This window comes from Drosophila novamexicana, unplaced genomic scaffold (genome assembly GCF_003285875.2).
Source record: "Drosophila novamexicana strain 15010-1031.04,08,12 unplaced genomic scaffold, DnovRS2.1 tig00000193-arrow-pilon, whole genome shotgun sequence".
Lineage (NCBI taxonomy): Eukaryota > Metazoa > Arthropoda > Insecta > Diptera > Drosophilidae > Drosophila > Drosophila novamexicana.
The window spans coordinates 2,921,315-2,937,267 of record NW_020824787.1 but is presented as its reverse complement, the minus strand read 5'-3'; the positions used below and the strand labels follow the sequence as shown (position 1 = coordinate 2,937,267).

The 15,953-nt window shown below is 42.7% G+C and overlaps 4 protein-coding genes across 5 annotated transcripts; 2 read left to right on the top strand and 2 right to left on the bottom strand.

Moving 5' to 3' along the window:
* Window positions 1-268: 268 nt before the first annotated feature.
* Window positions 269-4,591, bottom strand: LOC115759313 (tubulin-specific chaperone D). Its single transcript, XM_030700223.1, has 4 exons — window positions 3,558-4,591; window positions 2,354-3,496; window positions 1,069-1,943; window positions 269-1,012 (listed from the first exon to the last, which is right to left on the bottom strand). The coding sequence occupies exons 1-4, from the start codon at window positions 4,513-4,515 to the stop codon at window positions 407-409; spliced, it is 3,582 nt and encodes a 1,193-aa protein (XP_030556083.1). The 5' UTR covers window positions 4,516-4,591; the 3' UTR covers window positions 269-406.
* A 143-nt stretch (window positions 4,592-4,734) lies between these two features.
* Window positions 4,735-6,394, top strand: LOC115758755. The gene is made up of 2 exons (XM_030699514.1): window positions 4,735-5,151; window positions 5,220-6,394. Exons 1-2 carry the CDS (start codon window positions 5,013-5,015, stop codon window positions 6,107-6,109), a joined length of 1,029 nt encoding a protein of 342 aa, XP_030555374.1. The 5' UTR covers window positions 4,735-5,012; the 3' UTR covers window positions 6,110-6,394.
* Window positions 6,395-6,454: 60 nt separating this feature from the next.
* On the top strand, window positions 6,455-7,920 carry LOC115758756 (protein farnesyltransferase/geranylgeranyltransferase type-1 subunit alpha). The gene is made up of 3 exons (XM_030699515.1): window positions 6,455-6,852; window positions 6,911-7,271; window positions 7,332-7,920. Exons 1-3 carry the CDS (start codon window positions 6,714-6,716, stop codon window positions 7,822-7,824), a joined length of 993 nt encoding a protein of 330 aa, XP_030555375.1. The 5' UTR covers window positions 6,455-6,713; the 3' UTR covers window positions 7,825-7,920.
* Window positions 7,921-8,945: 1,025 nt separating this feature from the next.
* Window positions 8,946-15,279, bottom strand: LOC115759020. 2 transcript variants are annotated; one of them, XM_030699831.1, is made up of 5 exons: window positions 15,244-15,279; window positions 11,765-11,868; window positions 10,651-10,767; window positions 10,100-10,575; window positions 9,641-10,034 (listed from the first exon to the last, which is right to left on the bottom strand). In XM_030699831.1, the coding sequence occupies exons 2-5, from the start codon at window positions 11,864-11,866 to the stop codon at window positions 9,641-9,643; spliced, it is 1,089 nt and encodes a 362-aa protein (XP_030555691.1). In that variant the 5' UTR covers window positions 11,867-11,868; window positions 15,244-15,279. The 2 variants fall into 2 exon arrangements, with proteins under 2 accessions (XP_030555692.1, XP_030555691.1); XM_030699832.1 differs by lacking the exon at window positions 15,244-15,279 and having other exon boundaries at window positions 8,946-10,034; window positions 11,765-11,866.
* Window positions 15,280-15,953: the final 674 nt, after the last annotated feature.

The following is a 15,953-nucleotide window of genomic DNA, read 5'->3' as shown; positions in this document are numbered from 1 at the left end:
CAATATAGTATAAACGTGTATGTATTTATTATTGTTTAGTAAGTTAAAAAAAAAACCTCGTGTTTTTTGTCGGTATATGAATTATATCTCAGTGAGAATATGACTTGAGTATTAGCACATATATATTTTAAATGCGAAATTAGTAAGACTTTCAATTTTACATCACACACATTCACAATAAACTACAAACTGGCCACTGTTTTCTGGTGTTTACTAACACTGTCAGTTAGTTCACGCAACTCTACAGCCAGGGTTGCCGTAAGTTATGTTTCATTTCACATTTCAAATTCGAATTCGAATTTAAATTTCAAGCAAATTTCGTTTTTGTTTTATTTTGTGCTTGGAAATAATAAGTTATATATTTTTTGTGAAACAGTTAAGTCAAAGTACATTAGTTAAACTTCATCTATTTATCTGCCACAATTTCTTGCTTGTTGGCAGCAGCTGCTGCACCGCTAACGGGTGGCTTAATGCCCATCAGATTACATAGCTCATTGCGCAGTGGACGCACTTCGACCAGGGGCAGGGTCCAGTCCGTTTCCGATAGCAAGGTTAGGATTTCATCCATATTCTCTTCGGGTATTTCGGTTACATCGCCGTGCAGAGCCAAGGCTTCATATAGTTTGGTCGCTGCCGTCTTGCGCACATGGACATGCTGCAGGCCCAGGAATACTGACATTTTGGAGAGCACGCGCTTGCTGAGCCTGGGCACCTGGATCAGCTGACAAAAGGTGCTAATGCTGGTTGCGGTCTTATACAGCTTCTTATAGCCCTTAACCTCCAGATTGAGCAGACGATAAATGTCCTCAGCAAACGGATTGGATTCATCATGCAGAACCGCCTCAATGCTGCCCGAGCCGATAAGTATTTCCAAGAAACTGAGCATTGGATACGTGACGCGTTCGTTCAGGAGGTGCCCCTCAAAGAGCTGCACAATCTCCGCGCACAAACGCGGCACCATATCCACATTGGAACGCAGAAACTGGAAAAGTGCAGACGAAGCATATTTGATCTGAAATATATGTTATTAAATCTCTATCTTAAATCAAATATGCTTAAATACTCTACCAGAGATTCGGTGAGCTGTCCAATGCTGGCCGTCAGTCCCAGCAAGACGCGCTTGGAGTAGTCAGGCAGAGCGAGCAGCTCACAAAATAGGGGGAATGTATGATCGGCGAACAGCCAGAGAACGGACTTATCATCACTAGGGAATATCTCGAGTAGACGCCCGTGGGCGCGTATATGTGGTATGGCTGGCTGGGCGTGTATCAGCTTGCAGCAGAGACGTCCGGCCAGGCCGCGTGTACGATCGATTTTCTCCACCGCCTGCTGCATGAAGCCAACCACAATCTGGTGCACCTGCTGTGGGGTCAACATATCCCTGGGACACTGTGTGGCCAGTTCGTAGAGCGCCTGCATGGCCGCCTCGCGCACCCAGGCGCCAATGTCGCCGCGATTGTCCAGCGTGTACTCATCCATCGCCTGCAGCAGACACTCAACAACTTTATTGAAGTGTTGGCGCTCTGCAAAGGAATCCTGAACGGCCGCATCGTAGCCAACGGTGTGCACCACTTTGCTCAGCGCCCGAACGCTTTGCGTGCGCGCCTCGCTCCATCTGTAGGTCTGCACATTCTCGTGATCATCGTACGCCCCCTGCGGTGCCAGCGCATGCTTCACCAGATTATCCAAGACGGCATTCAGATGCTGGCGCAACATCAAGGCAGGCAGCACACCCAATGCAGCCAAATAGCCCATGCGCATGTGCTCCTCCAGATCGTTGTCGGCGCCCTTCAGATACGCCGTGATAATGCGTTCGTTTTCAGCGTGCCGCGACTCCAGGCAGTAGTAGGCGCTCGATAGCTCCGCAAATGCCTCCACAGCTGCGTCTCGTATGCTGCTGGACTTGGTGACCAGGCCAATGTCGATCACCTGCTGCCAGCTGGCTGTGAGGAGTATATTATATTATAAATAAGCTACTCAAATTTACGAAAAATTAAATTTTCCCATTCAACCCTAGACCTCATATTTGCTCACTTAGGAGAGCCTTTCCGAGAGATCCTCATTTTCACCTAGATCGGTGGATTTAGCGAAAAGTGTGAAACACAGTTCGGTCTACTATACAATAAGTTACTATTTACAACTATATTCGATCGGATGTTGATTAATTCCCACCAATTTTCCACAAATGCGAGTGGAATTGTACAAAAGACCGCCTCAAATAACACCGTATCTCAGTGTAAATCTGGCTCTTAGCTCCTACGTTTCGGACTGTGCGTTAGTCAGTCAGACGGAACACCCAGTTATATATATACATAGAGATTAAATTTCGGAACATGCTTGGCTAGACACTGACCTAGGCACTCGGTGTTGACTGGCAGCTGGGCGACGCTGCAGTTGCGTATAAAGCTGGCGGTGCAGAACTTCATGAGTTCGCCGCTCATGCCGCGATAGAAGTTGCGCTCCAGGAATGTTTTCACCAGCTCGTTCAGCTCGGCAATGCGCTGATTGGACAGATATACGGTATTCGAATCCGGCGCCATTTCCAGCTGACGCAGCGCCAGGGTAATCTCGCCCATGGCCAGAACACAGCCATGCCGAGCGTTCACATCAATCGTGTCGGTCTTGGCCAACAGCTGGGGCATAACCACAGCAGCCATGTACTCCGGCGCACGATATGTGAGCTTGTGCAGCGCCTTGGCGGTAAGTTCACGTATTGCCGAGTCCCAGTGGCCCACCTTGCGTTGCACCAGATGATCAATTAGCGGCTGGCGGTATTCCTCAAACTGGGCGATAAAGTCGCTGATGGACAAATAGGAATTATGGCGTATGCCCACGGAGTAAAAGTCCGTGGTCGTAGAGATCTCAATGCCGTAAGGAAAGTTGCCCAGACGGCCGACGCTCTCCTGGAAAGCAGCAGACGCAGCACGTCGACAGTTAATCTCGCGGTCAAACACGGCAACGGTGAGCAGTCCCGAGGAGATCAGCTGCACAAACGGCTTCAGATCGTCCGGATTGTAGGCGCGCGCAAAGGCCCAGCACATGTAGCAGGCGGAATCACGTATGTGCTGGCCCACGGACATGTAGCCCTTCATCTCGTCGTAGAAGAGCGCCTGCATCAGCAGCGGCACCAGCTCGTGTAGGCGATAGGGCAAGAGCAGGCCACGCTTGGCCAGCTCCGCAATGGCCAGGCAGCCGCCGTGCCAGGCCTCATGCGGCTCCAGTGGATTGAGTATGTCAATGACCGAGCCAATAACCTCATCGGCTAGCTCCTTGGGCAAGCGATTGGTTACACGGCCCAGACCTTTAGCTGCGCTCCAGCGTATATCGTTGCCACCGCTGCGCAGGGCTTGCAGCAGCTCCTCAATTACCTCCTCGATGGAATCGGGCACAATTATCTCCTCACCAGCGACGTCCTCCTCGGTCTCCATATTGCCCGTCACTGAATCCCCTGCAGCGCTCGACTGATGGCCCAAATTGGTGGCCAGCGAGCGTGTGCCTGTGCATGGAGTGGAAATTTGTGATTAAAATAGGAGTTCGCCTGGCGTGGAAATAGTTACCGCGTTTGTAGCGCCAGCTGGCAATGCGCGGCTTCAGATGCACCAGGCCCAGACGCTGCACAATCTTAACATAGTACTTGTATTTGAGAAAATCATTGACATCCTTGTACTGACAGCCGACAATCCATTGGAGCAGCTTGTCGGCATATGGCAGCAGATCCTCGCGCTTGCCGTGCTTCAGTATGGCCGCAACGGCAGCAAGCTGGCCGAACTTGACCTGCAGTGTGTCCGCCTGATGCTGCTCAATGATCCAGTCGAGGAAGCGCTCCAAATACAAGTCCTTGATGTCGGCGCGCACAAAGTACTTGGCCGCCAGGAAGGCGGCCATGTTGCTGCAGGTGTCATTCGTGGAGGCGTACAGCTTGCACAGCTCAAATATGCGCTCCATTTTGGGCATGGCTGTGACAACAGTCTGCGTTGGGCTGGCGTGGTTGCTCAGCACGCAGTTGTTGGCGGGTGCCGGAGCTGCTTGCTCATAGGCATCCAGACGGGCCATGTGAAAGGGATTCAACACGAGTATGGACATCCAGAGCAAGAGCATGTAGCGCGTCTCCCAGTTGCTGAACTCCTTGGGATCCTGCTGGCCCAGCAACTGAAGCACAAACTCCAAGTCGCTCAGCTCGTGCGGCATAAACTTGACGAGCACCTTGTAGGTGCGCACCTTGCTAATGATATACAAATACTTGAAAGCGGCATCGCGTTCGCCGGCCGGCAAATCCGCTTGGCGTATTTTGCCCAGCAGGCGCGTCAACAGCAGCTCCAGATGTGGATCCAGCAGATGTGGCTGCTCCTGGTAGCGGGACAACAGCTCCGTATATTGCTCAAACTCGCGCTCAAAGGCGCCGTCCTGTATGGGCTTCATGCTGTCGATCAGCAAGAGCACCTGGTCCAGTTCGGCAAAGTGCTCCAGCGTATTTGCCGGCAGATCATCATCCTTGACATCCTCGCTTTGTTGCATTCTTCTCGTTTAGTTATTAAATAAATGTTATTTCAAACAGCCGGACGACGACTCACAGCTAAAACTTAAAGTTTCGTTCCTTTCAATTCTGTTTCTGTTTCGTTTCTGCCGTTTCCCGAACATATGATTCACAGTGTATCGAAATGGAACGGCAGCTGCTTGACCAGGGTTGGCAACCGGCGTTTTTATGCTTTAAAAAAGTCGCGGCAGTGCGAGTTCGGTACGTGTCTGTTTCTGTAAACAGATCGCGATTTGTGTGATTTTTTTTAATTTTTGTGTACACTTGTCGAAACTTTATGAATTAGAGCCAAACAAGTAGGTAGTTTGTGTGTTGGACACAGCGCTTGTCGCGGCAACGCGTTTTCGTTCGGCTGCATTTCGTGTATTGGCAGCCCTGACGCACTCGCATTTTTGTTTACACGCCATACAATTTTTTTTGCCCTTACGCGCACGGATCCGCTGTCCCAGGCGCAGTCGAGCTAAATCCAAAATTTAAAATGAAATTGGATAACTTTCGCCTGATCGTGGAAGTTGGCCAACGTCGCGCTCTATGGGACTCGACCATGCAGCTGAGCATACGCAAAGATGTTGGCGCCTTGCAATGGCAGGAAGTGGCGAACATAATGCAGATGGACGGTGAGCCTGAAGCCAAGTGCTAAATTAATTAGCCAGCTAAGTTGTTAATCTATAAATAAATTATGCAGTGGCTGTGTGCAAGAAGCGTTTCAAAGGACTGCGTGACAGTTATCGCTCCGAGATACGCAAGATACAGCAAAAGCGCAGCGAACACTCGAATTGGCCCTACTTTCGAGCTCTGGAATTTCTGCGCAACATATTCGATCCGGACAAGCTGGTGCCCTTCTCGCCGGTGCCCTTTGACATCGACATTGACGGCGCAGATTATGAGGAAAATAGGCTGGATGACTTTATCATTGATGTGGACAACGATGACTCGTTTGATTTTGAAATTATGGGTGATATTTTCAAGCGCGACTCGGTCGAGCCACAGGGTCATGATTCCGGCTCGGATATGTCCGTGATCAATAGACAGCACTTCGATATGTCCGCATCGAACATGTCGAATGCCAGATTGGACATCGAACATCATGGCTCATCATCGCCCCGTTTGTTATCACCTCTGCTGCCCAAAGCGCCGGCGGCAAAGCGTACGCGACGCCGCAAGACATCGTCGTCAACAGATGGACCATATCTGAATGGTCACGCGACTAACGTGATAAAGACGACGCCAGTGCCTCCATTGGAATCAGCTGCCAAAGATGATCCCGACTATAACTTCCTGATTAGCTTGCTGCCGCACGTGAAAACGCTGTCGAGTATGAATAATATGAAATTTCGTACCGAGGTCAGTCGAATGTTAATGGAGATGAATCAGCAGGATATGCAGCCGGGACAGCGTGACATAGACCATGCGACAGCCTTGCCAAAACTAATCCCAGCGCCGGCCTCGAACTATGATCACGAGCACGACTCAACTAAATATAGTCTGGGTGGGACACTAAATGGCAGCGCATTTCTGGCACACAGTTCCATGATAGAGTGTGATGTTAAGATAGAGAACGAACCCTTGTTTTAAGGATTTGTTCATGAATTTAGCTGTATATAAGTACCTACATACAAACATAGATGTTAAACACAACAAATTGGCTATATCCAAAATTAATTTACGGTTTATATATTCAAATAACATACGTTTGACAAATTCCCCACTCATTGTAAACGCAACCTTTACAAATACATTCATAATTGCTGTAATTATTTCAAATATAAATTTGAAACAAATTTCGCTCTATGCTCTCATTCAATGGTTTTTGGATTAAAGAGTTTTCTCAGTCATCCCATCAATGTATGCATAGAAATTTAGTTGTATGTGGTTTACAAATATAAGAGTATGTCATGCATAACTTGTGTCATTTTCTTACTGCCTCTTGTTTCGGCCTTACGGTTAATGGGATATGCTGTAAAGGTATTTTCCCATAGCTTAAATTTATCGCAAGTGTTGCCATTCGCAGTGAATGGCAAATTGACGCGCACTACGGTGAATGGTTAATGAGTCAGCTGTTGAATTTTCAAAGCCCGTGTGTCTATGAGAGAGAACATTTTGACGAAAAATTATCTGAATTTTGCCAGCATTTAACTGTGTTCCGCCCAATTGTGCAGTTGCAAGCGCATAGGATAGGATGGGAGATAGTTCTGATGAGGAATATCTGCACACCGAGTGGGTGCCATATAGCGAGCGCAAGGAGTGGGCAGATGTGACGCCGCTGCCGCAGGACGATGGGCCCAATCCTGTTGTGTCCATAGCGTATAGGCCCAAATGTAAAGATATAAAACACATATAAAGGTGCTCCGCATTGAAGAGTTTTACAAATTTCAGTTCGTGAGGTATTTGACTACATGCGCGCCATTATAGCCAAGGGCGAAAAGTCTCAGCGTGCCTTGGAGCTGACCACCGAAGCGTTGCGTCTGAATCCCGCCAATTATACGGTGTGGCAGTACAGAAGGGACATATTGCGCGAACTGAAGGCTGACTTACAGGATGAACTGGACTATTTGGAGGAGGTAATTGGACAGAATGCGAAGAACTATCAGGTGTGGCATCACAGACGCGTCATTGTCGAAATGATGAACTGTCCCAAATGGGAGCTGGAACTGACACAAAATGCGCTGGACAACGATGGCAACGCCAAGAACTATCATGCCTGGCAGCATCGCCAATGGGCCATACGCACATTCAAGTATGTCAGCTTTGTTGTTTTGAAAAACTCTTTTTGAAATATTGTATTCCCATTCGATAGCCTCTATGACGACGAGCTGGACTTTGTCGATCGTTTGATTTGCGAGGATCCGCGCAACAACTCCGCATGGAATCAGCGATTTTTTGTGGTTAAGCATTTAGGTTTCACCCCGGATGTAATCAAACGGGAGCTCGCGTACGCTATGAATCGCATACGTGTGATTAAGAACAATGAAAGCCCGTGGAACTATTTGGTGGGAGTGCTGCGGCAAACCGAGACTGGACAGCTTAATAGCCATCCCGAGGTGGTGGAGTTCAGCAAGGGATTGTATAATGCGGGCAATCGTTCACCATATTTGCTAGCCTTTCTAATCGACCTGTACCAGGAGCAGGCGCTGCAACGAAACGACAATGAAAGCGCCGAGAAGGTCTACGCCATGTGCAATGACATGGCCAGCAAACATGATGTTATACGCCGTAAATACTGGCAGTATGTGGCGGCGCACTTGAAGAGCCAGCTAAGCAAGCCCTCGAACCCGAAGCAGCAGCAATAGAGAATAGTTGTTCCTAGTTTTTGACTATGTACACGTGCCCAGCAGACATTCTTGATACAGAAATACATACTACATTTAGACTATACAAACCATAAATCTAGTTAACTTATTTAAATTAACACAGGGCCACAACTGGCGCAGTTGTGTGTGTTTGTACACGTAAATTTCATTAACAATCAGCCAACAAGTTTGAGCGCAATTCTGGCTCGTTATCTAAACGCATTTCTTATCTGTGCATACACTGACAAAAAAGTTGTTGACCTTTCTGCTGTCTCAATATTGGTATTTATTTAAATTTGCTTGTTTCAGTTTTTGTTTTGTTTTTTTTTTTTTTTTTAATTTGAGTACATACATTATAGCAGTTGTAATATATAACGTTGTCGTGTTTTTTTTTTTTTTGTTTGTTTTTAATTTGATTTTCTTGCGTATATTTTGAGTTTTCAGAATGGAAATTGATTTTCAATAGGCAAAGGCAACTGGCATTTAACATTGGGGTTTCCATACGAGTGCAATCGAGTTCGTATTGCCATTCTTTTACCCATGCATAAGTTAAGTACTTAAAATAAAGCAGAAGACATCTTTGGCGTGTTTGGTTTTCTTTAGTTTGGATCAAAAATATTGTTATTCATAATATTTCTCATGTAGGAGCAAAAATCATTGAGAGTACTCATTTGCGCATAGATTTTAATAAAATTTCGTAATAATAAAATATATGTATATATTTTGTTGTTGGTTTTTTTTGTCCATCTTGATTGGGTATATATAAATTTGAAAAAGCCTATAAGTCCAAACGCAGGAAGTACAATAACATACTCTCAAAATCAAAGCAATATTTCGCCTGGGCCATCGCAAATCTATGTTCAAAATTAGTTTTGAGACTAAAATAAATATATATATATATATATAGCTTAGATAAAGTGAGAGCCTGTGCGCATGGCCCTTGCCATAAAACATTTAGTACCAAAACCGTTTTCTAGCTCAAAAATTGTTTGTTTTTTTTTACCTGTTCTGAGTTTGCGTGGAGCCAGAGAGAAGTATTTATGTTTGTTCTAGTTGTTTTCTGTTTGTGTTAGTTTTTTCTTTTGTTTTTTTTTTTTTTTTTTAACAATTTGATATATAGAGTTAATATATATATATATATACTTTTTTGTTTTAATATAATAGTTTATAATAAATTTATACGCTCCTGTTGTACGCACTGAGCCGTTTTCATGACAATTGTTGGATTTCATTTTGTAAAAGCATTTATAGCAAAAAATTAAAAAGTTTCATTTTGTTCATCTCTAAAATCTGACCATCATAAACAGCGTGTTCCATTACTATTATTATTAGAATTATTATTATTTTTAAGTTCTTTACGTAGAATATCATTTAGGCTTTTGTTGTCTTTCTTCAGTTTTCGTTATATATATAAAATAAATCCTTTCCGACTAACATTCTTCATTCGTTTAGCAATTTTTTGTTGTTTGTTTGTTTGTTTGTTTGTATTAAAACACGCTGCGCTTTGTGTGAGGAAGCTTCATATACCATCTATAAATATACTCGTACATACATGCATGTAAATACTATGTAGATATTCATTTTAGTTTTGTTGTTGTTGTTGTTTTATATAATTGTTAAAAAATTAACGCCACTTGTGCCTTGCTATAATTTGTTATATGAATAAGTACAATCGTCATACCCTCCCCCCTATAGGGCGCCTAGGTCTAGGTGCTTACAACTTTACGTACATATACATATCCATATACATATATATATATGCGTAGCGCTCCAATCAATCTGTAACTCTCTGTGTGTCAGCTCTTTGAGCCGCACTCTACTTATCCTCTCCGATGCCCTCATCAGTTGTGGTCTTACGCTCTCTAGCCTCTTCGTTGCTGATATCACATTTTTCAGCCAACATATCCTCGATGCCCTCGTCGTCCACAGTCTGACTCTCGCCGGGCACATGCTTGCGCAACGGAACAACACACTCGCCCTGAGGTAGTGGCGGAAACTTGGCATAGGATGTGTTACTTATGGTGCCCACGGTGCTATCCTCATAGCAATCGGGTGTCATACGCACACGGCACGTCTCGTATGCCTTGACATAGCCCAGTTTTGTATATAGATTCCTGGACGCATCGTTCTGTGGACGTATGACAACGAAGGGTGTGTAGCCGCGCTCGATGACGAGCTGAGTCAACGCCTTGGCCAGACGGATGCCATAACTGGAAAGCGGAGAGTTTCGTGAGAGTCTGGCCAAGCTGGACACCCAACTGCGATCATTACTCACCCCATGCGTCGATAATCTGGACGTGTTTGCATCGAAAACATAGCGCCATAATATGAATGGACCATCCATGCGGCCAGCTCGTTGGTATCCTTACGGAATATACCCAAACCGGGCAGGACACGGACGAGTATATCAAATAATTTGACGCATTCGATTTCATTGGCCGGATATAGATCGTGTATGCCCTGGACATTGTCCAATGTCAGCAGTCGCATCTCCGCATCCTCGGGCAGGGGCTCCAGCTCCAGTTCCGTATTCAGCTTGTTGCACACATAGATATCACCACTCAGTCGCTCCATTAGACCAATTTTCGAATAGAAATCATCCAGGCGATTCATAATAGCGATGTGCGTAAAGTTCAGGTACAATGGCTTCTGCCAATCTATAAGTACATCTTCGGTGCGCATCAGATCGACATGTTCGATTTGTGCGGATGGACAAAATATACCAAATGTTTGGTATATATTGTTGTGGGGCTACAAAAAAATATGATGCAATTATTAATTAAGTGATCATTTTGCAAAGAGAACAAAAAAGTTGTATGTACTTACCGTAAGCGTGCATCCTGGAAAATGTAATATTATCGGTTTTTCGGGCCAATCTTTAGCAACATAAAACTTAAAATCCCAAATACGATCATTCAGGTACGTTTTAATAGTTTGATGAAACTGTAAAGGAAATTTTCAAAAAAGTTAATATCTGTATAGAATTTTAGATAAGGCATTTCCTAAGGGTTTCTTTTTATGTTTTATAAAAAAATAACAATATCCTAGTCGATGGGCTGCGAGCATTTTAGCAACATTTCTTTTTTTCACCAGCAGCAAATTATTTCTGCAGTTCATTTATTCATTTTCAAAATTGGCGCTAACTTTGCTTACTTCAGTGTTGTGAAATGCAGCATAAAACGGACACGTTTGGCAATATGTAATTACTAGTATATGGTCACACTCAGCTGCTTGCTTTCAAAATCGAATGTCAGTTGAACGACAGATATAATATATATATAATTTAAATTGGACCATTTCTTTGGAATATGTCAAGTCTTTTAAACTAACTTGAACTTCATTTTAGATAATACTTTTTTGATACCTTTTTGTCAAATTGTATTTAAGATACAAGAATGAGTTTTAAATAAACTTGAAAGTTTAATGGAGTCAGAATCAGAACCTTTTTAGGAACTTGATTGAAAATTTGGGTGCAACTGTGCCAAAAGGTGGACTAAACTTGGACTTCTTGGGACTACGGCTGACCTTATAGGCAAGGTCTTTGAGCTTTATGCTGACTTAATAGGCAAGGTCTTTAAGCACAGTAGGCACCAAAAGTATTCGCTTTGACGTGTGAGGCACAGCCCAACAAATGGAAACTTTAAACGACACCCAACTTCAATGAAGTTGGAATTCTTGAAAAGTTTACCAGCTGAGTTTACACGTGAGCTGGCGCGGAGCAGGCGACGAGGTCGTTAAAAATTGAACTGAATCGGACGTACACTGTGAAAAGAGGTCAGCTGATGGATTGCATGTCTGTGCGGTCTACCGGCAGTTGTTGTGCTGGCCCTGGTGCAGGTAATTGTTGCTTAAATTACCTGCGCTGTGTGGGCGTGTCTGTCAAGTTGTACGGCCAATATTTATGTGTGCATTTCAAGTGGCAGCTACGGCCGGGACATACCTTTAATGATTCCGGCAGATAGCGCTCTAAAGTTACCAAAATTTCTGAAAGCTCTGATTCATGCACCAAACGAAAGTGTCTACCTTCAGGAATGATTTCCATTTCTGCAAGAGAGAAATACATACAATAAATGTTAAAAGGGATACTCGCTTTTAATGGCGGATCTTCGGTTGTGCTTAGTACTGAATGTGCTCGACTAGTAAATACCCTGTACACAGCGGCGTGACATACATTTTTTACTTCAACTAATTCCTTTACTTTCAATTCTTTTTAATGGGCATGAGAGTGCTTAAGTAGAATGTGCTCGACCAGAGAATACCCTGTTTCTTTCAGCTATTTCCTGTACTTTCAATTGAATTTAATGGGCTATACAAATTATTATGCATGAGAGTGCTTAAGTTGACCAGAGAATACCCTGTAGCCTATAACTATTTTCATTACTTTCGACCCGAGAATACCCTGTACCTTTCAACTTTTTCCTTTACTTTGTATTGGGGCATGGTGTATAAAATTTATTTACAATCTAATTATGATCGATCAGTAAATACCCTGTAGCCTTCAACTATTTTCTTTACTTTGCGTTCTTTTTAACGGATATGGATTATACAAATTATTACGCAATATAGAATATATAGGATATATATCCTCTATATAGAACATACGCTCATTTCAACATATTTAATGCAAACGAGAAAATAATTACGTTTCTGCTTTCATGCAGATGCCATTATTTCCGCTTCAAATACGAGTACATTTTAAAAAAATCTCAATTATTGTCTAAGTATAAGTGCAATGGGCTTTTATTTTTGGACAACCCTCTGCCCCTGCCCCCTCCCCCTCCCCTGCACACACACATAACAAGCACGAAGGCCACGTTCTGGCCTCTCTCAAGGCCAAAGGAATGGATTACAGAAAAAATACGAAAGAAAAAAAAATGAAAATCAAATATGCGAAATAAAAAAGCCGAGCAATAGCGGATGACAACTTTGATGATGATGCTGTCATTTTGGCTAATATAATATAAGGCCCATTCCCAAGACGAGAATTACGTGTCGTATGTGAGGACAACCGTTATTGAGCCAATTTGCAAGCAATTTTAGCTGCTTTTGCCACATTTGTAATGAGCTATTGCCACAAATAAGCAGTTGGCTTCGAAGGAAAGAAATGTCCTTCAAGGAAATAATAACAATATTCATATATGATAATAGTATATATATATATATATATATATATATATATACGGTTATATATATACGGTTATAGAAGTAAAAACCTGCATCATAATTGAAGGTGACGTAACGGGTTTGAACCAATTTGGTTCGAATCTTTCTTTCTTCTGATCAGCATATTGATTGTTATATAACATTTTGTTTTCATATTCGCCAGGTTTTAGGTGCTATTGTTTATTTTTCGTTGGGTTCTGATTATTTTTAAGTTTTTTTGAATTATTTTTACCATGACTCTGCGGAATCTGAAACTTTCAAAGCTGCAGCTAGAGATATGAAAAAAAAACGAATCAGTCAGGACTCTTAAATAATATTTGAGCTTAAATTCAAGTTAGGTTAAGAGATTTGATAAATTCGTTTGTTTTTTGTGCGCCTTGTAAATATGTAGACATAAACTCGACCTGCTAACACAGTTAGCTTTTTGTTTGTTACATTTTTCGTTTAGTTTTGTTGATTGACTAACAATAAAAAGAAATGCTTGTCTAGTTGACTACTCGACTGATTGATGATGTGATTGATTGGCTTTAACGGCAAATATCATTACTCGCATCCGTTGTTTTACTGGGTTACTATGACTATTTATTACAGCTATTTGTGTCGAGGCGAGGCGAGGCGGGGCGCGGCGGGGCGGGGCGAGGCGACGCCCAACATGCTGCAAATATGTAAGAGCTAATGCCTCCGGGCGGATATGTGGAAATTAGTATTAGTATTAGTCGTGTTCTTGAATACTTATGCAAGTAGTTACAAGAGTGGGTGTGTGTGCGTGTGTGTGTGTGTGATTTCTTTATGGCCACGCAGCTGCAGCTTAGTCCTGACCGAGGCTGCAAAACAATTGTGAACTGAACCGGTTCGAGCTAGTTTTTACACTCAACTGAACCTCAAACCGAATTTCATAAAAAGATTCCACTACTCAATTAAAATGTAATCCAAAATATATATACATACATACATATATCTTTTGTCATAAATTGGTGCAATTCCAAGTGAATGGCAACTGTGCCGAATCAGAGCTCGGGCCTGAATCTGAGTTCATGAACCAGGGACGCATGGTTCACGGCGTGAACGGAACCAACGATAGATAATTCATGTTTGTGCTCGCAGCCTTGGACCTGACCTGACAGCAGCTGGACAAGATGTGTCTGCGCACTTGCACATCCGGCTGAGACAGCCGGATTAGAGTGCATGGCTTATGGCACAAAATCAATACCAAGCATTTCTAATCTGATGTCAGTCCATGCAGGCAGAGAGCGGCTGGGACGAGGTAGTGGGGGGGGGGGGGGGGGGGGGGGGGGGATTAATGCATTGTTGCCAGACACCGCTTCGAACAGTTGCCGTTCGTTCATATTACAGCCTTTGTGTTTGTTTACGTAGCCGTTAAAAATACCGTTGACATTTCGCAGCGGCAGCCAGCGGGTGTCGCGGCGCAGTACATTTCGATTTCGCCGATAGTTCCATCCCGTTAACATTACCCAGAAGTCTAAGGCGAATCGCCCCCCTCACCCCTTGTGCCCACAGCTAGCGTCGCACTTGCCAGCCAATTAATTTTGTTTTTGCCCCAATTACAGTTGTGCTCTGCCTATGCTGCGTTCATTTCCATACCCTTACAATAGGCTATATTGATTTTAGTCACCACTTGGTAACTCTAAGGTTGTCTTGCATTAAATTTGGTTAAATTCGATTTGAGAGGTTGGCTTATCAAAATTAAATGTACTTTGTTGTAACAAAAACGAATAAAACTATAAAGTTTTTAGAAAATTTACAAAAATGTATATTCCTAGACTATTTCAAAGGTCTAAGAATAGTTAATGTATAGTTATAGAAATGTGAGCACAGAAGGTTCGAGCTGTACCTAGAAGAATTATTTGCTAAGTAAGCTAAAGATCTCCCAACTGTAACTCAAGAGCATATTTCTTAGAAGTGGATTTAACTGAATGAACCTAAAGGGTATTCCATATTCAACATACATCTTTAATTTTTCTAATGTGTCTAAATGGTATTAACTCTTTGAAAAGAAATTTCTTCGAAATGGTTTAAGCTGAATGAACCTAAAGGGTATTCCAAATTCCACATAAATCTATAAGTTATTTCTTTTACACACTCGATATAGAAATATGTTCATGGGCGAGCAGAAATCGGTGGTCTTTAATTGACATGCACATGTGCAGATTCACATACGCGGTGCATTAAAAAGAAATGCAGAAATTATATCGAAAAAAAATAAGATAATTAATGTATGTATAAGAAAGCACTTACAAAAAATATTAAATCCGTTGACCTTGTATGAATTTGTTGTATTTGTTGCTGCTGCTGCTGCTGCTGTTGTTGTTGTTGTAGCGTTTGCTGCGTTTTTGCCAAGCCCAAAGCCTGCTGCTTTAATTAATATTTGAGCTGAATTTTAATATTTTATGTGCTTTTTGTTAATGGCAAATAATAAAGTGTGTTATTAGTTTAATTTAATTTATTAAATAAATTTGTTTTTTTTTTTAGAATTATTTAGTTTTGAAAAAACGTGCAGTATGAAAATACGTTTTTTTTTTATATAATTATTTTTTTTTTATATGCGAATCACAGATGCTCTTTATTTATTTATATAATTGATGGTATTCAAAATGTTGGGTGCTTGATTTTGTTTTAGTTTATTTCCTTAGTTGCCTGGTGCGGAGCTTTGATATTATTTATATATATTTTTAGATATTTATAGATTGCAAATTGTGTTTAACTGATGTCTCATGTCGTTTGGTTAGGCCTTTTATGAATGGAGGATGTCGGCAGGCTGCTCAGAGCAAGAGCTGCTACGGCTTACGAGAAGATATATGTATGTGTATATATATATGTGTGTATGCGTTTGTATATGTGTGCAAAAAGTACTAAAGTTGTGTAGACTGTGTTGTTTTTGCTGCTGCTGCTGCTGCTGCTGCTGCTGCGACTCTTGTGTGTTGTTGCCCCCGTTGCACCTCCTCCAC